We start from the raw sequence: 23,229 nt of genomic DNA, 5'->3' as shown, positions 1-23,229 counted from the left end.
AAACCACCACACAGCAGAAACCCATCTGGGGGACTGCTGGCAACAGTCTGGGACTGGCAGCTAAAGGTCGACTTGGGAAGGCAGCTCAAATTCCCAGAAACCATCACAAAGGCCACACTTAGGCCTGACATCTTCCTCCTTTCAGAAGCATCAAGACAGGTGGTCCTATTGGAATTGACTGTGCCCTGGGAAGACGGTAGACTGGGAATGGTTGAGGCATTTGAACGAAAGCGGGTCAAGTACGAGGAGTTGGCAGGTGAATACCGTAGCAGCGGATGGAAGACTGCTGCCTCCCCATTGAGGTTGGCTGTCGAGGGTTTGCCAGCCAGTCGCTCTGCAGGGCCCTCAAGTTCCTGGGAATCAGGGGACTGCAAAAAAAGAAAGCCATCAGGAACATCATGAATACTGCTGAGAAAGCATCTAGATGGCTGTGGACCGCACAAGCTACCTAGACACAAGTTGGGGTATGTTGTTGAAAGACCCAAAACACCCGATGACCCCAGGTTACATCACTGATGATGTGTCTAGGTTGCACCTGTAAGGTGTATTAAAATTTGATCACTGGGGATTCTAACCTTAGTAGGATTCTGGAGGTTACTGACAGGAGGGTACAGGTTGTAAGTTATCCTGCGCAGCTGTCCCATGCACAGAGGATTTTAAAACAGAAGACAACGAGCAGTCCTGAGGTTTTAAAAGTGATTTTATCATTTGGTATGAACAACAGAAACCATACATCTATGGGTGTTTTACAGAGGACATTTAGCAGGATGTCAGGGGCAGCTAAAGATACATTCCCAAATGCGGTTATTATGGTACAGAAAATAAACTATTCCGAGGATTTACAGGAGAGACAAAAGCAGGTGTTGAGGGAATTAAATCAGATGATTGAAGAATCAGGAAGTGGAATAACCCATTTGCCTTACAACAAGTTCAGAACAGAGGTGCATATGATACACTGAACGGTGGAGACGGCAAGAGCCATGTTCAACCATTGGCTTAGTTATTTAAACTAGATGGGGAGAGGCATCATGTGAGCCAAGAAACTGGGACCGTGATGAACCTCTCCCAAGTGATTGACTTGAATAAAGATGAGTTGAAATCATTGGAGCGTGGTTTGTCTTTTGTTCCAAGATTTGATGATGAAAGACTTTTCTTATAGGTTACAGATGGAGTCAGATGTTAGAGAATACTATAGAAGGATTAAATTAGCAGATTATTTTGGAGATAATCAGGATGAGGATTGGATTAAGAAACCGTTAAGATTAAATACAGGATGGGAACCTAGGGGGGAACAGACTTCAGAGATTATGTGGGAACTGATCAGAGAAGATAGGAAGGTGATTGCTGGATGGTTGGAGGAAAAGGAAAGTTGTAATATTACGACAGGGGAAAGGGAGGCTGGTAATAAAACCAGCAGATAAGGGAGGGGTAGTGGTTGTTATGGACAGAGAGCAATATGTTAAAGAAGCAAATAGACAGTTGGAAGACCAGAAATTTTACAAGCCTCTAACTAAACCAATTTTTATGGATTCAGTGGAGGAGATTAAACAAGAGCTGGACACTTTACAAAAAGAAGGCTATTTTACAAAATCACAAATGGCATACATAACAGGACAGGGTACACCAAGAGAGAGACGATTTTATATTTTACCCAAAATTCACAAGGAAAAATCTGCATGGCCTTTTCCAATATGCCCCTGGGTAGACCTATAGTTTCTGACTGTGGTAGCGAGAGCTACGGGGTAGCAGAATTCATAGACTTTTATCTCAACCCATTATCTACCAAGCATGATAGCTATATTAAAGACACTTATGATTTTTTAGGTAAGGAACTTGACACTGAATCCAGAAGCGAGATTATTTTCTATGGATGTTGAAAGTTTATGTACAAACACAGAGACGGACAAAGGATTAAGAGCAGTGAGGGAATGGTTTAGGAAGTACCCGGATCCTAACAGACTGGGAGCTTCGATTTTGAAGTTTTTGGAGTTGAGTCTTACAAAAAATGACTTTGAGTTCAACGGTAGGTATTATTTGCAGGTTAACTCCCTTGAGTCGGTGGTCGCGCCGGCAATACCACCTTGCTTTTTTTCTTATCAGTGTGAAAGAGACTCAAAATACTGAATCAGTTTTGGACATACAGTGGGTACGGAAAGTATTCAGACCCCCTTAAATTTTTCACTCTTTGTTATATTGCAGCCATTTGCTAAAATCATTTAAGTTCTTTTTTTTTTTCCTCATTAATGTACACACAGCACCCCATATTGACAGAAAAACAAAGAATTGTTGACATTTTTGCAGATTTATTAAAAAAGAAAAACTGAAATATCACATGGTCCTAAGTATTCAGACCCTTTGCTCAGTATTTAGTAGAAGCACCCTTTTGATCTAATACAGCCATGAGTCTTTTTGGGAAAGATGCAACAAGTTTTTCACACCTGGATTTGGGGATCCTCTGCCATTCCTCCTTGCAGATCCTCTCCAGTTCTGTCAGGTTGGATGGTAAACGTTGGTGGACAGCCATTTTTAGGTCTCTCCAGAGATGCTCAATTGGGTTAAATTCAGGGCTCTGGCTGGGCCATTCAAGAACAGTCACGGAGTTGTTCTGAAGCCACTCCTTCATTATTTTAGCTGTGTGCTTAGGGTCATTGTCTTGTTGGAAGGTAAACCTTCGGCGCAGTCTGAGGTCCTGAGCACTCTGGAGAAGGTTTTCGTCCAGGATATCCCTGTACTTGGCCGCATTTATCTTTCCCTTGATTGCAACCAGTCGTCCTGTCCCTGCAGCTGAAAAACACCCCCACAGCATGATGCTGCCACCACCATGCTTCACTGTTGGGACTGTATTGGACAGGTGATGAGCAGTGCCTGGTTTTCTCCACACATACCACTTAGAATTAAGGCCAAAAAGTTCTATCTTGGTCTCATCAGACCAGAGAATCTTATTTCTCACCATCTTGGAGTCCTCCATGCGGGCTTTCATGTGTCTTGCACTGAGGAGAGGCTTCCGTCGGGCCACTCTGCCATAAAGCCCCGACTGGTGGAGGGCTGCAGTGATGGTTGACTTTCTACAACTTTCTCCCATCTCCCGACTGCATCTCTGGAGCTCAGCTACAGTGATCTTTGGGTTCTTCTTTACCTCTCTCACCAAGGCTCTTCTCCCCCGATAGCTCAGTTTGGCCGGACGGCCAGCTCTAGGAAGGGTTCTGGTCGTCCCAAACGTCTTCCATTTCAGGATTATGGAGGCCAGTGTGCTCTTAGGAACCTTAAGTGCAGCAGAATTTTTTTGTAACCTTGGCCAGATCTGTGCCTTGCCACAATTCTGTCTCTGAGCTCTTCAGGCAGTTCCTTTGACCTCATGATTCTCATTTGCTCTGACATGCACTGTGAGCTGTAAGGTCTTATATAGACAGGTGTGTGGCTTTCCTAATCAAGTCCAATCAGTATAATCAAACACAGCTGGACTCAAATGAAGGTGTAGAACCATCTCAAGGATGATCAGAAGAAATGGACAGCACCTGAGTTAAATATATGAGTGTCACAGCAAAGGGTCTGAATACTTAGGACCATGTGATATTTCAGTTTTTCTTTTAATAAATCTGCAAAAATGTCAACAATTCTGTGTTTTTCTGTCAATATGGGGTGCTGTGTGTACATTAATGAGGGAAAAAAATGAACTTAAATGATTTTAGCAAATGGCTGCAATATAACAAGGAGTGAAAAATTTAAGGGGGTCTGAATACTTTCTGTACCCACTGTAGAGCTGTCTCTTGTAATACTTGCGAGTCCTGACACATCACTGCCCTTCAACTGACTTCCTTTCGCAACTGTCTTGATATTGTTGGGTATGTAAAATCTTTGAATAGGCTGAACGCAGAATCGTGACGAATGTTGATCTCTAGTCAAGTCAAGTCAAGTCACCTTTATTTATATAGCGCTTTTTACAATGTAGATTGTGTCAAAGCAGCTTTACATTGATAACTGGTACATTGTTTGACTGCACAGCAGCTCTTAAAGAATAGTGTCAATGCAGGCAGATCAAAAGCACTGTTGAATATCAAAATGTCAAGTCAAGTGTCCCCAACTAAGCAAGCCAGAGGCGACAGCGGCAAGGAACCCAAACTCCATCAGGTGACATCAGGTGGCAGACAAGTGGCAAATTGGTGTTAAAATGGAGAAAAAAACCTTGGGAGAAACCAGGCTTAGTCGGGGTGCCAGTTCTCCTCTGGCCAACAGTGCTTTGTTACAATTCAGGTTGCTATCATAAGTCCAATAGGATCGCAACATTAAAAGTATTTATTTCAGTTCCATCCAATTGAGGATCGTATTCATCACGCCGGTATGGACGGTTGTTGAGGAACTGTGTCGTGGCTGTCGTGTCGATGAGGCCTTCACAGGGGATGATCTAGTTGACTCAATCTCTGCTGATACTTCAGGGCTGCGTTGTGGTCGTGTCAAGGTGCAGGTCCTTGGTCTCACCTGGATACGGCCCGGATCCGGTTGACTACGGTGAACCTCGGGATAAACAGAAAGACTAATATTAGCGTAGATGCCATTCTTCTTCTGATGTAACGAGTACATCAGGTGTTATAGGAAGTGTTCCCGGTTCCGGCTGACCTAATTTATGCAGCCTAATAATCCTTTAACGGATTTGGAAATATAAATTGGTAATGTGTTATGTGTATGCCAGGTTAAAGAGATGCGTTTTTAGTCTAGATTTAAACTGACAGAGTGTGTCTGCTTCCCGAACAATGCTAGGAAGATTGTTCCAGAGTTTAGGTGCCAAATAGGAGAAGGATCTACCACCTGCAGTTGATTTTGATATTCTAGGTATTATCAGCTGGCCTGAATTCTGAGATCGCAATAGACGTGAAGGACTATAATGAATTAGGAGCTCGCTCAGGTACTGGGGAGCTAAACCATTTAGTGCTTTGTAAGTAATTAGCAAGATTTTAAAATCTATACGATGTTTAACAGGAAGCCAATGCAGTGTTGACAGAACTGGGCTAATATGGTCATACTTCCTGGTTCTAGTAAGAACTCTAGCTGCTGCATTTTGTATGAGCTGTAGTTTATTTATCAGGCGAGCAGAACAACCACCCAGTAGAGCGTTACAGTAATCTAGCCTTGAGGTCATGAACGCATGAACTAACTGTTCTGCATTTTTCATTGAGAGCATATGTCGTAGTTTAGATATATTTTTAAGATGGAAGAATGCGGTTTTACAGATGCTAGTAACATGGCCTTCAAATGAAAGATTGGTATCAAAGAGCACACCTAGGTTCCTAACTGACGACGAAGACTTAACAGAGCAGCCATCAAGTGTTAGACAATATTCTAGGTTATTACGTGAAGAAGTTTTTGGTCCAAAAATTAGAATCTCTGTTTTTTCTGAATTTAGTAGTAGGAAATTACTGGTCATCCAATTTTTTATATCAGCTATGCACTCCGTTAATTTTGTGAATTGGTAAGTTTCGTCAGGGCGCGAAGAAATATAGAGCTGAGTATCATCAGCGTAACAGTGAAAACTAACGCCATGCTTCCTAATGATATCTCCCAAGGGTAGCATGTACAGAGTGAACAGTAACGGTCCTAGTACTGAGCCTTGTGGTACTCCATATTGAACTTGTGATCGATATGACATGTCTTCGTTTACTACTACAAACTGATAACGGTCAGATAAGTATGATTTGAACCATGACAATGCAATTCCACTAATGCCAACATAATTTTCGAGTCTATTTAAAAGAATATTGTGATCAATAGTGTCAAATGCTGCACTAAGATCCAGTAACACTAATAGAGAGATACAACCACGATCTGATGATAAGAGCAAATCATTAGTAACTCTAATGAGAGCAGTCTCAGTACTATGGTACGGTCTAAATCCTGACTGGAAATCCTCACAGATACCATTTCTTTCTAAAAAGGAACATAGCTGTGATGATACTGCCTTTTCTAGTATTTTTGACAGAAAAGTGAGATTTGAGATCGGCCTGTAATTGACTAATTCTCTAGGATCAAGTTGTGGTTTTTTTAATAAGAGGTTTAATAATAGCCAGCTTAAAAGTTTTTGGTACGTATCCTAATGATAAAGATGAATTGACGATATTGAGAAGAGGGTCTATGACCTCTGGAAGCATTTCTTTCAATAGCTTAGTCGGTATAGGGTCTAACATACATGTTGTTGATTTTGATGATTTAACAAGTTTAGACAATTCTTCCTCTCCTAAAGCAGTAAATGAATTGAATTTTTCCTCAGGGACACTACAATGCACTATCTGACACGATACTGTAGTAGACGGTTGCATGGTTATTATTTTTTCTCTAATATTATCAATCTTGCAAGTAAAGAAGTTCATAAAGTCATTACTGCTGTGCTCTTTGGAAACATCAGAAGTTGAAGCTTTATTTCTTGTTAATTTAGCCACTGTATCAAATAAATACCTAGGGTTGTGTTTATTTTCTTCTAAGAGTTTTGAAAAATAGGCAGATCTAGCAGATTTTAAGGCCTTTCTGTACTCAATCATTCTCTCTCTCCACGAAATACGAAATACTTCTAGTTTTGATTTCTTCCAGCTGCGCTCCATTTTTCTGGCTGCTAACTTTAGGGCCCGAGTGTGGTCATTGTACCATGGCATTGGATTAATTTCCTTAATCTTTTTTAAACGCAAAGGAGCAACTGAGTCTAATGTGCTGGAAAAGACAGAGGCAATAGTTTCTGTTGCAACATCGAGGTCTTCTAAGCTGTCTGGTATGCTAAGGCGATGAAAATGATCAGGAAGATTATTTATAAAGCAATCTTTAGTGGTAGAAGTGATGGTTCTACCATATTTATGGCATGGAGGCAGTTTAGCCGCCTTGACTAAATGTAGTATACACAAGACTAGATAATGATCTGAGATGTCGTCACTCTGCTGCAGAATTTCAACAGCATCAATATCGATTCCATGTGACAATATTAGATCTAAAGTATGATTATGACAATGAGTGGGTCCTGACACATGTTGTCTAACACCAATAGAGTTTAGAATATCTGCAAATGCCAATCCTAATGCGTCTTTTTTATTATCTACATGAATATTAAAATCACCAACAACAAGGACTTTACCTACAGCTAGTACTAACTCTGATAGAAAGTCAGCAAATTCTTTGATAAAGTCTGTATTGTGTCCTGGTGGCCTGTATACAGTAGCCAGCACAAATGTCAACTTACATAATGTTACGTAAAGTACCATAGTTTCGAAGGAATTATATTTGAAAGACTTCTGACTAATACTGTAAATATTACTATAGATTACAGCAACACCTCCCCCTTTGCCTTTCTGACGGGCATTGTGTCGATAATCATAACCTTGAGGACTAGACTCATTTAAAGTAATGTAATCGTCCGGTTTTAGCCAAGTTTCTGTCAAACACAGCACATCTAGATTATTATCTTTGATAATATCATTAACAATAAGTGATTTTGAAGAAAGGGATCTAATATTTAACAACCCGAGTTTTATCATTTGTTTAGCATTATTATCTCTATTTTTTATTTGTTGAACATCAATTAAATTTTTACCATTAAATGGGTTTGGAAGTTTTTTGTTTTTACTAATTCGGGGTACAGACACAGTCTCTATTTGAAAATATCTAGGTGTAAGAGTTTCTATGTGTTGAGAGTTATCTGAATTTTCTGACTTCTGTAACGTGAGGCAGCTAGCAGACGGTCGGTTTAGCCAGTTTGTCTGCTGCTTTCTGACCTGGGCCCCAGTTTGTCATGTTTCAGTTCTAAGACTATGTGCCATATTACTAGAGAGAAGAGCAGCACCATCCCGGGAGGGATGAATACCATCTCTTTTTAACAGGTCAGGTCTGCCCCAAAAACTTTTCCAATTATCTATGAAACCTATATTATTTTGCGGACACCACTTAGACAGCCAGCCATTGAGTGATGATAATCTGCTAACTATCTCATCACTCCGACGAACAGGAAGGGGGCCAGAGCAAATTACTTCTCCTGACATTGTACTTGCGAGTTCACACACCTCTTTAATGTTAATTTTAGTGATCTCCGACTGGCGAAGTCGAACATCATTAGTGCCGACGTGAATAATAATCTTAGAGTATTTACGATTAGCATTAGCCAGCACTTTTAAATTTGCTTTGATGTCAGGTGCTCTGGCTCCCGGCAAACATGTGACTATGGTGGCTGGTGTCTCTATTTTCACGTTCCGTGTAATAGAATCGCCAATAACTAGGGCACTTTCAACAGGATTCTCAGTGGGTGTATCACTGAGTGGGGAGAACCTGTTTGATGTTCTTATTGGAACGGAAGAGTGGTGTTTTTCGCGGCTAGGCCGCCTCACCGTTACCCAAGTGCCCTGCTGCACGGGCTCTACAGCCGGAACCAAACAATGTACAGAGTTCACTAAGCTAGTCGCATCCAAAACAGTATCTGAAGCCCTTGCATTCTTACTATCCTCGATTAAAGTTTGGATGCGTGTCTCTAATTCTGAGATTCTCTCTGTCAGCCTGACTATTTCCCTACATTTATGACATGTAAATCCCTCATCACTGACAGAGAGAGCTATGGTAAACATGTGGCAAATGGAACAGGTAGCAATGCTGGGAGAGGATGACATGACTCACCGTGTTTGTAGACTGATCCGACTTACCACAGCTGTTTGAAGAACGCGTTGAAAAAGGAGCGCGCGAGCGACTGTTAACAAGTTGACAAGCTAGCGCTGCAAATGCAAATGCGTTGTAACAGCGATTTAGATTCAAATATTACAAGCTAGCGACGTCAGATTAGTGTGGTAGGCAATATTACATATACGGTAATAAAAAAATAAGCAACAATGAATAAAAGTAAGAGATTCAAAACAAAGCTATACGGAGTTACAGACGCAAACCAATCTGACCAATCTAGTGACGTAAAAATCGCATGAATTCTGATATGACTGTTCACACCGCTGTCGCATTACAAAACATCTGCATTGGATTTAGTACCACATGGAAGTGGCACAGATAAGAATTGAAAAGATCAGATTCCATGTGGTTTGTGCTGTTTACACTGTCATGGGGAAAACAGATATATCACATGAGGACACATGTTGAATTTGGGCCACATTTGCCTGCAGGGTGAACGTGGCCTTAGAAAGGCACAAAGGAACTGTGACATGACCCCCCTTCAAGGAGTGGATTCCCGATGCTCCAACAAACTAAGCATGAGCCCTGGATGGTGGTGAAGCAGAGGCGGTACAGGGAGAGGCCACCGTGGCCAAGACGAGGGAACTTGGAACGGCCGCCATCTCGGGAGGAGCTGTAGCAGACGCTGCCGCCTCGGGAGGAGCTAGAGAAGTGTGTCCAGCCCAAACACACAAGATGAGGGGACTTTGGCTTGGCAACCATGATGTGACGAGACTCTGGAACAGTCGTGATTAGGGGAAGTGACTACCCGAATTAAATTTTTTTCATATAAATATTTATATCTAAATTTGTGTATTATGTAACACACAAAATTGTGTGTTACATAATGTGAAAATTCCAGGGTATTGTGAGGTGTGTGTACCATTTAAGCCCACTTCTAAATAAGCCCACTATCTGTGGTTTTTGTAAATGCTTTAGATTTTATTGAATAAACACTTCCATTCTATTTAGTCCACCTAACTAATTAAGTTTACACTTCCATAATAATATATTTAGTCTTTGTTACTAATTAAAGAACAGTTGATCAAACTTGACAAATATATAGTTTTAATATTTGACATTTTTCAGCATCCATTCAACAATAATCAAACAAAACTGCTCAGTCTAAAAGTCTGATCTCTCTCTTTTTTAAGCCAGGATTAGGCCTTAGTTCAATTAGGATATTTAAGTAGCTTTTATAAACATACACTAGAAAATAACATTACTGGTGTGCGTCTTGAGACAAAACATTGGCATATGTCAGTACAAGTTGCTTTCAGTTAAAACATCTCAAACATGCATTTTAGTCTAGGACTAGCTTAAGCCTTGTCTGTGAAACCGGGGTAAAAAGTTGTTCTTAAATTTCAAGAAAGTCAGTAATCTCTCTGACACATTGGCTGATCATTAATCAACTCTCTCTTTCACTCTGTCTCAGGTTCTTCATATCAACATGTTTCTTCATCAATGCCACAGGTGTTAAGTCTTGTGATTGGTCTACTCTGCTCTGATTGGTCAGTTGACCCAGACCTACACAATATAAAACACAAAACTCTGTATTTTGAACATCCCATAGAAAATACATCAATAATTAATACTTGGTCCAAATAAAGTAGGTACTGTCCCATCTTTAATATACAAAGTGTTTTGTAAATCCTGCGTTTACCTCGCTGAGATTTGAGCAGCCGTCCTCAGTAAAATGAGCTGTTGTATCACTGTGGTAATTTTAACCACTGACGTACGGGGTTAGATTCCTGCCAATAGTATTGCGGTCACGGATCAAAAAATAGTAAGCGTGAATCAAAAATGTAAAAACACATGTAAAAACTTAAAAAAAATAATGCAAAATGATCAGAATGGCAAAGAATGTGGTCACGGATCAAAATATAATAAGCGTGAATCGAAAAAATTAAAAGCGCCTTTAAAATTTACTATTGAATTACTATTACCTGCATGCGGTAGTGACTGCCTGAAATGGAACGCTTCTGGATAGATTGGATTATGTTTTCCTCTCCAAGCTGCCCTTTTTGACCACTCTTCTGCCTCATACCGGAACGATGCATTTGCTGCAAATCTGTATTTAAATTTAAATGTAGTAGTTTTAAGTATTTATTGACCTTAGGACTTGAGGTGGGGTACAGTGGCGAGAAGCTACGTGTTTGTTACTACTATTGTGTCTCATCGTGAATACGTTTTTGCTATTTTGTTTCTTTGAATTTCTAAATTTCTGCAGTCAGGGGAGGAGTCAGTGCAGGCAAATCAGACACTTCCTGAATCTCGCTGTCTTGGTGACTGCAAACGTCAGCAATGGAAGTGAACGCGACAAAGTGGATGCATTTGAAATACCACTGTTTTTACATGAAGATGGTTATAAGGAGCACCGAAGGTGAACAGTGCTCATTACTTAAAAGGGATTATTTAGTGAATGGTAGGATATACAAACCTACCTGGTCTACAGTTGTAAATGTTGCAACTTGTAACCAGTGAATCTTTCTTGTCGCGTAAAAAATAAACAGCCCACACTGCAGATTAATTGGCATCAATAAAGAAAGGTTTAAAAGATTTAATTGAAATGTAAATGACAGATTTAAACATAACCAAATCTACAGTTTCAACACATCTGCATGAGTTCTGCTCTCTTGTAACAAGTCATTTGTCACATTACATCTCCTGGCCCAGAGGACAAGACCTGCATATATCCCAGTTAGGATTCAAAACAGCTGGGTTTCCTAACACTGTCTGTGCAGTTGATGGATACCACATTTCAATTGTAAAACCACACTGTGAGAATCCTGTGGCCTATATAAACAGAAACAGTTCCATTCTATTATACTTACAGGATTCTGTGACAGTCAGCAGCTGTTCTGTAATGTCAGTGTGGGTCACTCTGGTAGTTTTAAGGGTGTTTCATTTGTCAGAGGTAGGCCGACTTCTTGAGGAAGATCCACATTCCCTTCTTCCAGAGGGCATGCATATAATTGGTGACTCTACATACCCTCTTTTGCTTCAGCTAATGAAGCCATACAGAGACAATGGCCACTTGACTGCAAGGCACTTGGTATATTAAAATCAAAATTCAGGAGACTCAAATGTCTGCACATGAAAAATGTGAAGAACATTTCTTCCACAGTCACAGCCTGTTGCATTCTTCATTACATCTGCCTAGAATCCAATGACCACATAGAGGAGGATCAGCAGACAGTTGATAAGGACGATTACCCATACCCATTTTTACATTGGACTAAGTGAAAATCATGGTTTCTTGTTAAAACCTGTTTTGTTCATTTTGCATTAAAGCAAATAACGAACCCCCTAGAACAAATTAAAAGCAACAATTTGACTTAAGTAGTATTTTTACTTGAAACCAGAAGTTTTCATGTCACGTGACCACATGACATCACATCAACTAACTCCTTGCTAGCGCCAGCCAGCGTTTTGCCATCCGCCATTATCGCTTTGAGTGTGAAGACGGTCCGTGGCCCAGGAAAACTCTTCTAGAAAAGGTAAGCATTTCGAAAATGTGTTATTTTAATGAAAATAAGTGTTTTTCATTCACATTTATGGTTAGGCTATTATTTTACAGACAACTGTGTTTGTGCACATGTTAGCTAAAGCTAGCCAAAACATGCTATCGCAATATGCATGTTGCCTCTGTTTGACACATACAAAGTTAATTTAGTTATTATTTCACAGTGATGTAAGGAAAATATAATGGTAGTTTAGTGTGATAAGGCATGTTTGTCTCTAACAAAGTTAGTGCTTGAATAAACTACAACGGCCTTCTCACATGCACCGCAGCCGTCAACTAATCTAACGTTGGTTAAACATTGACGGCGGGAGCTGTAACGTTATATGAGAAGTTAATGGTAACGTCCGAATCAGTTAATGTTCGTTTGAGCCTATTTGTGTAAAGAGTTGGTAATTGTTTTAACTCCGGAAAACAATTCTTCGGCGTTCACATAGGCAAACAGCTGAAGCGGGGCCAGTCTGAGGTGCGTTTCCCAAAAACATCGTTAGCCAACTAACATTGCAAGTTCTGTCGTTACTAAAGGCATCTTTACACAGCCGATTCATAGCTGCTCTGAAGTGGATCTGTGTCTGCTCAGAATTCAGTGTAAAGACGCAATGCTGCATTAAAGGGTTAGTTCACCCAAAAATGAAAATTCTGTAATTTATTACTCACCCTCATGCTGCTCCACACCCGTAAGACCTTCATTAATCTTCGGAATGCAAATTGAGATATTTTTGTTGAAATCCAATGGCTCAGTGAGGTCTGCATAGGGAGCAATGACATTTCCTCTCTCAAGATCCATTAATGTACTAAAAACATATTTAAATCAGTTCATGTGAGTACAGTGGTTCAATATTAATATTATAAAGTGACGAGAATATTTTTGGTGCCCCTAAGAATTCAGAAAATTCCTGAATAAAATCTTTATTAAATTTGTGTGGCCGATATACCACCCCACAAAGCACAGCCTCTGCTAACTCTAGTTGAAAAGCTTGCAGTTCAAAACTATGGAAAAAGTTCGGTCTCCACACAGCGGCAATGAAAACAATTTTTAAAAACCGACACCAGGCATCCACCCCTGCCTGTAGATCAAGGGGAATTAAAATATGTACAGTCCAAGGGAACGAGGTCAGCAAAAGGGCTTACATCACCAGTAGATAGCCATGTCTCAGTCACAAATAAAATATATCCAGTAACTTAGAAGTAAAGAAATCCCTCAGGATAAACGTTTTATTGCAGAGCGATCTCGTATTAACCAGTGCCATTTTGATTAATATAGAGTCACCTACTGACTGTGATGCACGACACAGTGGTTGAAGATTAGATTTCCGGAGCGATTGGCCGAATCGATGCATATGCTGGCTCCAGAGAGCGCCAGTACATTAACCGATGATAGTCCCACGCGTCATTAAAACCATGACGGACGAAGTTGGTCCTAAACTCCAGCAACAGTTTGGCCTCGAGTTTGACAGAAAGCCCGCTTCATTTCCCACGTCTTCTTCTATGCTTTTTCGGCGGAAGGCCACAGGGAAACTGGCGCAGGGCCGACGGCAAACTGGACAGGTCTGGAGGAAGGTATGATTATGGACCTCTCAGTTTCTACTCACCCAGTAATTTCACTGGAGTTTCTGATGTTAATGAGCATTTGACGATCATAAACCAGAATAGCAGCAACATCTTGGAATGAGAAATGAGACAAATAAAAGACAAAGAGACCAGGTATCAGACGGCCAGCCATACACACCGGCGCCATCTTGCCTCATTATAGTACATACCTTGTTGGGTTTCTTGACATTCTGACTGCATGGAAAGGGATTAAGGATTGTGTATTTGTGAGGGTTGTTGTGTGAGATTTATTTTCCTTTTTTTTTCAACAGGGCACTTGACAAGGGATGATGGATGATGGGTAGTAACTAGAGGGGGATACTGAGACAAAGATGCTGGATGATGGGTAGTAACAGGAGGGGGACACTGAGACAAAGATGCTGGATGATGGGTAGTATATGCCAAGGAGAACACCATAAAAAAAAATCCTCATGATCATTTGAAATTAGTGTAACATACGGCTCAGAGACTCAAAGGTTGAGGATCCAAATGCAGTTTTATTGAAACAGTAATCCACAATCGTAGTCAAAAACAGGCAAAAGGTCATACACCGGGTAAACAGTCCAACCAATAACAGGACACAGGAACACAGGCAGACAGGTTAATCCAAGAGACAGGCGAATGGGGATAAGCAAGAAAACAGGCAACAGGGTCAAGACCATAAAACAGATAAACTAGGAGTGCTCAGAAATGCAGTGTTAAGTCAAGTCAAGTCATCTTCATTTATATAGCACTTTTCACAATACATATTGTTTCAAAGCAGCTTCACAGTGACAATAGGAAAATTATTATCGAGCTAAAGTTGGTTTTTGATTGAATCACTTCCATTGTAAAAATGGTTAACTATTACTTTAGGGGCTGCTTAAATGACACCTTTCCTACTGAAAAAACCTGAATACCTTTAATGCATTCTTGCCGTTCATTTACGTGTTTAGTCCATAGGTTTGCGTGTTTGAGTGTGTATGTGCGCAGAAGCTTGGTCTTTTTTTTTTTTTTTTTAAAAAGATATTTGCCAAATTACTTGTCTGGTCCGCATAATACAGAAAAATTAGTTGTGTCTGCGGATATATGCGAACTGGAATAATTTTGATAACGTTTTATCTATACATAGGGAAAGGAAAAGGAAGGAGGCCTTCGCAGGGGATAGTTTAGTTGAAACGTGCAGATCCTTCATCTCATCTGGATACGGCCTGGATCTGGCAGGCTGTGGCAAACCTCGGGGTAAACAGAGAGAGACTAATATTAGCGTAGACGCCATTCTTCTTATGATGTATTGAGTACATCAGGTGTTATGGGAAGTGTTCCCGGATCCGGCTGACCTAATCTATGCAGCCTAACAATTTACATTATTTGAATTATATGACAATATAAACCAACTTGAGGGTGAGAGAAGAAGTTTGTGACAGAATGATGACAGAAGTTTATTTTTGGGTGAACTATCCCTTTAAGTAATGCACTTAACTAATGTTAACAAATGAAACCCTGATTGTAAAGTGTATTTTTATATGAGTACATGTTGCACATTTTTGTTTTTTTATTTAATGTTTATTTTAAATTTTAGCATAAAAAGTATATTTGACATGAAATATCCATACTCTGTGTCTTTAAAAAAACACAACTGATCGGAAAACTGAACAAAAGTAACAGGAAACTAATTAAAACATACTAAAAGTCTGTGAATAAAAAACATAACTGTGACAATCAGATTATGTATTTTTAGTAATTAAGGTATTGTTATTAAATGTCAAAAACTCTCTTGAAGGAATGGATAATATTTCACATGTGGCTGATGATTCATACAGCATTCAGACATTTCAATTACAATCTGATCTCATTGTGTTTTATTATTTGAATAGAGAAAAATGACAATGACATGTTCTTCATGAATCATGTTTGTGAAAAGTACTTTTCAACTGAAAGGTAATTTTGACAGTAATAATAGAGATTGATGAGACACTACAATAAAAAACTGATTTCCATCAGCACAAGTAGAGGCTGAGAAAAGCAGATACACACCATCACTCATCATCACACACATTTATTCTGACATGATATTTCAGTGACAGAAGTTCAGCTGCAGTATTAATGTAATGAAGAGAAAATAAGAGACTATTACATCTCACTTTATTGATTTATCGTGTAACTCAAAGCATTATGGATAGAATCTCTCTACAATCTATTCAGATTCATCAACACAGTTTCACTGATGATAGTAAACCAAGCATAAACCCAGGATAGAGCGGTTGAGTGAATGTGGTCTGGACTGTGTGGATGTGTCTCATTGTGTCTCCAGAGACTCTGTAGAAGGACAGAGTTCCTGCACTGTGATCCACATACACTCCTATTCTACTGATGATGGGCTTTACAGGGAGATCAGTCACTATCTTATTGTGTGTGAATGATAAACTGGAGCGAGAGCAGATCAAACTCCAGGACTGATCATTACGTCCAAACACACACTCATAACCCCCTCCCTTCCTGCTGATGCTCTTATATGACACTGATATAGACACATAATCTCCACTCCACTCAACCTCCCAGTAACAGCGTCGATCGCTCACACTCTCTCGACACAACACCTGCTGATACACATCAAATCTGTCTGGATGATCAGGATATGAGTGCTCTGTGAGAGTATCAATAATCACTCTGTTGTCCTCAGACAGATGGAGGCGTTTATTCACTGTGTTCAGATCCAGAGTGAGCTGATGGGAATCTGATGGAGACAAAACACATCACAATCAGGAATTATCAATCTGTCTGATCTTTTAATCTACACTGTAAAAATGATTTTTGCTGCTTGTTAAATGTACTTTATGAAAATGAGTTAAAACCACACAATTACTTAACATGTCCTAATTTAATTGTGTAAAATCCACTTTAAACATGTAAAACTGAAGTTTACTTCATCCATTTGTGTTGAATGAACTGAAACTGCGCAGTGGATTTTTAGTTCTCAGCATGCTTCGTTTGGATCTATTACAGAAACTTTATATCTTAAGACTTAAGATCTGACAAGGTAATTATGGATTTTTCACAAATTCGTATTACAAAATCTCATTTCATCTGTAGTGCGGAAATCTTAAAACGCTCCATCAAGTTTGGTAATCAATGCTGCATTCCTGCCCTGTCATAATTACCGTAGGCTCAAGATGACAACACGTGACGTTCTATTCGGAGCTGTTCTATACGTTTATATGGTGGCACTATCAATGGTTAAATTAATCTGCAGCGGTCGGGTGGTACAAGTAGGAGCTCTCAGAAAAGTCCCATCTTACAAGCTCTAATTACAAGCTCTACAAGGATGTGAACACTTTTTTTTTTTTTTTTTTTTAAGTTTTTTAAACCTCGAAATTATTGTAATTTCAACATGGCATGAACACACCTCAACTCTCAGGTCTGTTACCAAGCAACCAATGAGGCGCAAGCAGCTGTGAAGTAAATGCTAGAGATTAAAATGGAGAATCAAAACAGTTGTGCTGCAGAAAGAGAAGTTTGGATCAGCTTGATAGAAAAGGCAAAGCCTATCACTATATTTCATGGGAGTGTGTAATTATTTATCAGTGTTTTGTGTCAAAGTGCAGCACATCATTTGGGTGTTCAGAAAGTCTTTCCATCATCAAACATTGCTGATCTTCATCATTTATCATTAATAAATGTGATACCAATCTCAGACAGGACTATTGTTATGTGTTTTTTACAGTTGGGCTTTAAATAATTTTGAAGTTAGAACACCAGTGGGGTTGTCTTGAAGTTAAGACTTTTGTTAAGAATTTTTTGTCGAGTTAGAATGCTTCTGTGATACCCTTTTCTTGTCCGTAGTTAAGATAACATAATGTACTTAATGAACGTCATTCTCTAATAGCTTTTGTCCTAAATATGGTTCTGACTGAAATTGCCATGGTTACTAAACAGATAAGATAGGATTCTAAAGTTAGGAATTTCTGTAATATGATGAAGAGTAAATGTTGAAATTAAGTATTATTTTAGGTTTTTGAGGGAAAGACCTTTTAGTGTTTATATGTGCAAGCAAACTTGTGAACTGAACATTAACCTTTAAGCTAATAAGGTTAAAGGTGCAATATGTAATATTTTCTGTCCGCTAGAGGTCGCTAGAGGTCTATTCAAAACAAAGGCGTAGCATGATGACACCAAGTTTGAGCGCGGAATCTTGGGACATGTGGTCTTCACCTCACAGCCAGTGGAAAAGAATTGGGATAGGACTCAGGAAGAAATCATGTTCATGGATGCGATTATTAACGTTACTGTAGTATGAAGCAGAGCAGGACCGAGTGTTGTGGGAGCTGAACGAGGCCGCTGGAGCGATTGCGCAACACATGCCTCACGAGCAGCAGAACTTTTATTATGACACAGTCGCCGGCGCTGCTTGCGCTTTTCCGGTCATGAGTATGAGGTAACACAGCTCTGTTTATTATTAGATACATTTGAGTGTGTTGAAAATGATGTTATAAAGATACTCTGTGCGTTCGCTCATTGGCTGCTGTGAGACACTTGTTGCACACTGCAGTAAGATAGATTGATTTTAGAATATCATATTAAATGCTGGATGGCTTGTGTTGATAAATGGCATGCAATTCTTTTTAAAACGTATTGTATGATGGAAAAAAAATGCTGTATTACTGTTACTAAAAATAAAGCTGCATCTGATTATGCTATGTTAGCTACTTCACAAAATAGTGTTTTTCTCTGAGGCATGGTACTTGCAAAAAATCAAGAAAATTAGATTTAAACCGTAAGACTAAACATGTTGAGCTATATAACAATAATTAATTTTCTGTCTACAAATATATCAAAACAGTTGTTCCCTTGTCTATTAAAACATGTAAATATTAAAGCATTTTTTGGTGTTTCCATGGTTTCTACAAAATAAAACCGGAAACCGAGGGTAACGCGGGTATGACGCAATTGACAGGCGACTCCTCACACGTCCTGGAGCCTTGGTTAAAATAGCAAATCTACAAATAGTTGTAAACATTTGGGATATTGTAAGTACTCAAGTGAACAAAATATATAACACTAGAGGTTTTTGGATATTTTACTGCAAAATTCGTACATATTGCACCTTTAAGCGTATTTGGCTTGCTTTCCACAGTGGAGGGGCTTGAGGAAGTAGCTTCAACTCGCTTATGAAGAGAGAGAGAAAGAGTGTGTGTGTGTGTGTGTGTGTGTGTGTGTGTGTAGACGTACATTTGTGTAGTCCTGCTGTAATCCTGAACTCTCCCCCATGGTCCACACTAGAAAACACACAGTGACACAGTTAGTCAGTAAACACACACAGGTTTGTTTGTCTATGGTGACTTTCATTGTTTTTATTTCAGGTTAATGATTCACACAGCAGTGCAGTGCTGTAAGCAAATAATCATATTATACTTTCAATAACAATTTCTACTTGCATCTGAAAGTTGCGGTTGGCAGTCAGTTTGTGTGTAAATGTATGTTTATGACCAACTTTTTCCACTTCTGATGTGATTTCTAGAAATGAGTATTGTAGTAATGAAGTATTGTCTTAGTTTAACATTAAAACTCTCTGTTTAGTTGTCGATCATTAGTTGGTCATTCTGCCTTAGAAGCCTGCCTGAAGTCAGTTTTGGGAGGATCCTTCATGTACAGCCAGCAAACACACCTGTGCGGCCCACCATGGGCAGGTGTGGGTTCTTGTGGGACAAACACACACTAAACATGTTAAAGCCCACAGCAGTTTTGACCTTTTGGGCCCCTCTAAGTGTTTTCTGTGGGATATGTTAACCATGATAACAGCACAGAACAGGACAGGTAAAACATTGATTTAAGATTAGATGCTCGAGGTGATGTATTAATTTACTAAATAATTCTGAAATGGTAAAAAAGAGAAAGTAATATTTAGTAATAGAACTTTGCATGTCTAATGAGATTTCATTCCGAATTCAACCAGTTCTGCTCCAAACATAAGTTTTTTTTACATTTCTGAGGTAATTTCTAAGTTTTCTAATAAAATTTGTCAATTTCATCAAAACGGTAGTGAAATAATTAATTGGAATAAAATTAAATCCATCTGATTATGAGTGTATTACTTGCTGTTGTTTAAATGATAAACAGTTATAACAGCAGACTAGCCACTTCAGACATTCGTTTTTTTTTTTGTTTTTTTTTTAAGGTAATAACGGATGACATGGGCGTTTTTTTGGGAAAGTGTGTTCAAGTAGAGGTTTTCATGGGTCAATGTGAATAAATCTATATTTGAATTCAAAGAGACTATATATTATATGCATGACCTGACATTTTATTCTTATCCAAAATGAGGCGATGTGAGCATTATGGAGCGCTAAACACTCATGCGCGCTAATCTCCAGGTGGGGGTGAAGGCGTCTATATAGTTAATAAGCCAGTCATCTATATAGTTCAGAATACGAATTCCTTGCAGTCTGAGCGGCACCAGAGCTGCATCCACGCATTTCGTGAACATGCGGGGTGATAGAGCTAGGCCTAAGAGAATAATCCGATACTGATATGCTTCGCTTCCGAAAGCAAACCTCAAGAACTTGCTGTGTTGAGGAAGGATGGAAACATGGAAGTATGCATCCTTTAGATCTATCGTGATGAACCAGTCCTTGGTTCTGATTTAAGTCACGATCTGCTTCAAAGTCAACATTTTGAACTTGAGCTTCTTGACTGAACGATTCAGAACACGAAGATCTAATATAGGACGCAACCCTCCATCCTTTCGGGAACAATGAAGTACCGGCTGTAGAACCCGAACTCTGTCGGGTGGAGGAACCCATTTACTAATAGAGACTTTACTTCTTATTCCATCACCAGAGCCTGCTCAGGATGTACTAACATGAGTAGAACCCAATTGAATCATGGTGGATGAGAAACAAACTGGATTCTAATCCTTTTTCTATAATCTGCAGAACCCATCGAGATACATTTGGCAGAAGCCTCCAATCTGCCAGAAAATCTACTAAGGGAACCAGCCTCTCGAGACTGGCCTCTGGTGTACTCAAAGGAGCCACTTCAGTGACTGGAAACAAACCGACTTGACTGCTTTTTGACCCTCCTCAGAGCATATGAGCGTCTTGTGGTGGACCTTGATTCATAAGCTTGCTGGAAACCGCTGTGCCCAGAGGCACCAAGAAGAGAAGTCCCAGAGGTTTGGGGACGGCAAGGAGAGGTAGCACTTAAATGCTTCCACCTGCTTTTTTATTATTCATGGTGTCAACGAAGAGGCCTGGAGGCGATAGTGGAGCATCCAGCTTAAAGGCTCTATCCTTTCTTTGGTATCTGATAGGTTGAGCCAAAGATGTCTCTCTGTGGTCACTAGGGCTGCCATAGACTGCCCAATAGCTCTAGTGGTCTCCTTGGTGGCCCTGAGGTCCAAGAGTTGCGTCAGGCCACAGATTTGTGTCTCAGGGCCACCAAGGAGACCGCTAGAGCTATCCCCTCTCCATCATCCAAAGCCCTCAGCAGATCAGTCTGGTATGCGTGCAGAATAGACATCGTGTGCAGACATGCGCCAGCCTGACCTGCCGCCGTGTACGCTTTACCCACTAGCGTTGATGTAGTTTTTAATGGCTTAGTGGGCAGCGTCGGGACCTTCAGGGACGATGCTGAGCTAGGGGACAGATAGCTTACGAGCGTCTGTTCAACCCTAGGCATTGCCCCATAGCCATACTCTTTCAACCCCCTAATATCAGAATAAACATGCACTTGAGGCTGAAAAGATGGGACGAGAATGGCTTATTCCATGATCTAGATAACTCATTATGAAGATCTGGGAAAAATTGAAGGCACCGTGGTGGAGGTGTTGTACTTGATGACAAAAAGCACTAATCCAGTTTGCTTTTTAGACGAGCACCTTGTTTCTCGGCTGGCCAATCGATATTCAACTTAGACACAGCATAGGAGATAACATCCACCAGCTCCTCGTATGCTGGGGAAAGAGGTGGTGATTCCTCTTTAATGCTCAGCATGTCCAACTCCTCAGAGCCGGATAGCCGAAGCACCGGGCTCCCCCCCTGGGCGGAAGAAGCCACATCACGGGCTTCCGATCCCAGCAAGAGAGTGAGTCATTGACTCAGCGCGAGTTCCCTCGAGCTCCCCTTTTTATGTGAATATTTTGACACAAGTGAAGTACAAAGATTTGTTTACAAAAGAAATAATTGGTTAGGAGGCAAAATGGATTCATGCTGAATGAGAGAGGTATGTGAGTCCAAAAACAAATTAATGAAATGTGGACAAAGAAATTATCTTTTTTTTTTTTTTTTTTTAGCACTTTGTTACTTTGTTACTAAATTTCTATTGCGTTCCATGTCCAAGGGCTTTGTATTGTTTCTGTAAGCTTGAATGACTGGAGGAGACAGTCACAGATCATACATCTTCACTCGGCCAGCACTAGAATACACACTGGGGAAAAACACATATTCACCCCCCGGGGGAAAAACAGGAATGGCCTGCCCAATCTTTGGCCTCACCATTGCAATAGTCAGTCAATACATTACAGTTTCTATTTTAATGCACTTTTAAAGTTTGGATCACATTAAAAGTGTAATTTGTATATAGTGAATTATTTGAGCAAAAGATCCAGTTCCTGCACTGTCACAGCCCTAACTACATGTGTTTTGCATATGAGCCAAATGCACCACAAATCTATGCACCTTGCTTAATAAACAATCAAGTTTTAGCGATTAAATTATTATCGACATTAATTAATCAATTGTCAATTAATCGTTAGCATCCCTAGTGGAGAGAGACACCACAACAAAAAAAAAGTTCATTATCTCAAACACAAAACCAGCACAAACGTTTTTGCGGCACAAATGTAGCACAAACAAATGGCTTAAGTTTGGGGATTATTCCATTTTATGGGGTTCCAACTTCGCAGAGGTCTTCTGTTGGGCTCTTGGGCCTTGAATTCTTCTTTTTTTTTCTTTGGCTCTAATAAGTGTGTTTGTAGAGCACCGTTTTATAACAAAGAAAGCAAAATAAAACATGATCATCTACTTATGACTTCATCTGCTACTTGACTGATTCAGTGATCTAATTTTAGGGTTAGGGTGGGTTACATGTGTAATTCATTCATTCATTAATACATTCAAATTTTGCTCTACTAACTCCATTACACTACAGCATGAGTCAGCAGTGTTGCAGAAATAAATTATTATAAAGAATTTTAAAACATGCACAAAAGTTTGAACTACTTTTCAGACACACACAGACAACAATCAGCAAATGAGTCTCAACAATGGTTCAAAGCTTCAATGCATGCTGGGTACAAAAACTAATTCATGACTCCCAGCATGCATTGCAGCATGAATAAATTATGCAGCTGATTAATATCTGCTTTTATTTTATTGCTGTTGGTTTTGTTGTGACTTTTAGTAGTTTGTTTTGTTAGGATGACCATACGTCCTCTTTTTTTCCCGAACATGTCCTCTTTTTGGACC

General features: G+C 39.8%; 4 protein-coding genes across 7 annotated transcripts in view; all 4 read right to left on the bottom strand.

Moving 5' to 3' along the window:
• Positions 1-23,229, bottom strand: part of LOC127508760 (patched domain-containing protein 3-like) — a 207,293-nt gene that overhangs the window by 19,403 nt on the left and 164,661 nt on the right. The gene's annotated exons all lie outside the window — the stretch shown is intronic.
• Positions 1-23,229, bottom strand: part of LOC127508717 (probable polyketide synthase 16) — a 248,369-nt gene that overhangs the window by 77,943 nt on the left and 147,197 nt on the right. The gene's annotated exons all lie outside the window — the stretch shown is intronic.
• Positions 3,905-8,899, bottom strand: LOC127508886 (uncharacterized). Its single transcript, XM_051887358.1, has one exon. The coding sequence runs from the start codon at positions 8,625-8,627 to the stop codon at positions 7,761-7,763; it is 867 nt and encodes a 288-aa protein (XP_051743318.1). The 5' UTR covers positions 8,628-8,899; the 3' UTR covers positions 3,905-7,760.
• Positions 14,085-23,229, bottom strand: part of LOC127508748 (NACHT, LRR and PYD domains-containing protein 12-like) — a 43,245-nt gene continuing 34,100 nt past the window's right edge. The window contains exons 9-10 of the mRNA XM_051887089.1: positions 18,995-19,041; positions 14,085-16,502 (exon numbers count right to left, since the gene is read on the bottom strand). Coding sequence (XP_051743049.1) covers positions 15,976-16,502; positions 18,995-19,041 — 574 coding nt within the window. The 3' untranslated portion in view covers positions 14,085-15,975. The remainder of the gene's footprint in view (positions 16,503-18,994; positions 19,042-23,229) is intronic.

Source organism: Ctenopharyngodon idella, chromosome 3 (assembly GCF_019924925.1).
Source record: "Ctenopharyngodon idella isolate HZGC_01 chromosome 3, HZGC01, whole genome shotgun sequence".
Lineage (NCBI taxonomy): Eukaryota > Metazoa > Chordata > Actinopteri > Cypriniformes > Xenocyprididae > Ctenopharyngodon > Ctenopharyngodon idella.
The sequence above is the reverse complement of the archived record's forward strand: the minus strand, read 5'-3'. Positions and strand labels throughout refer to the sequence as shown.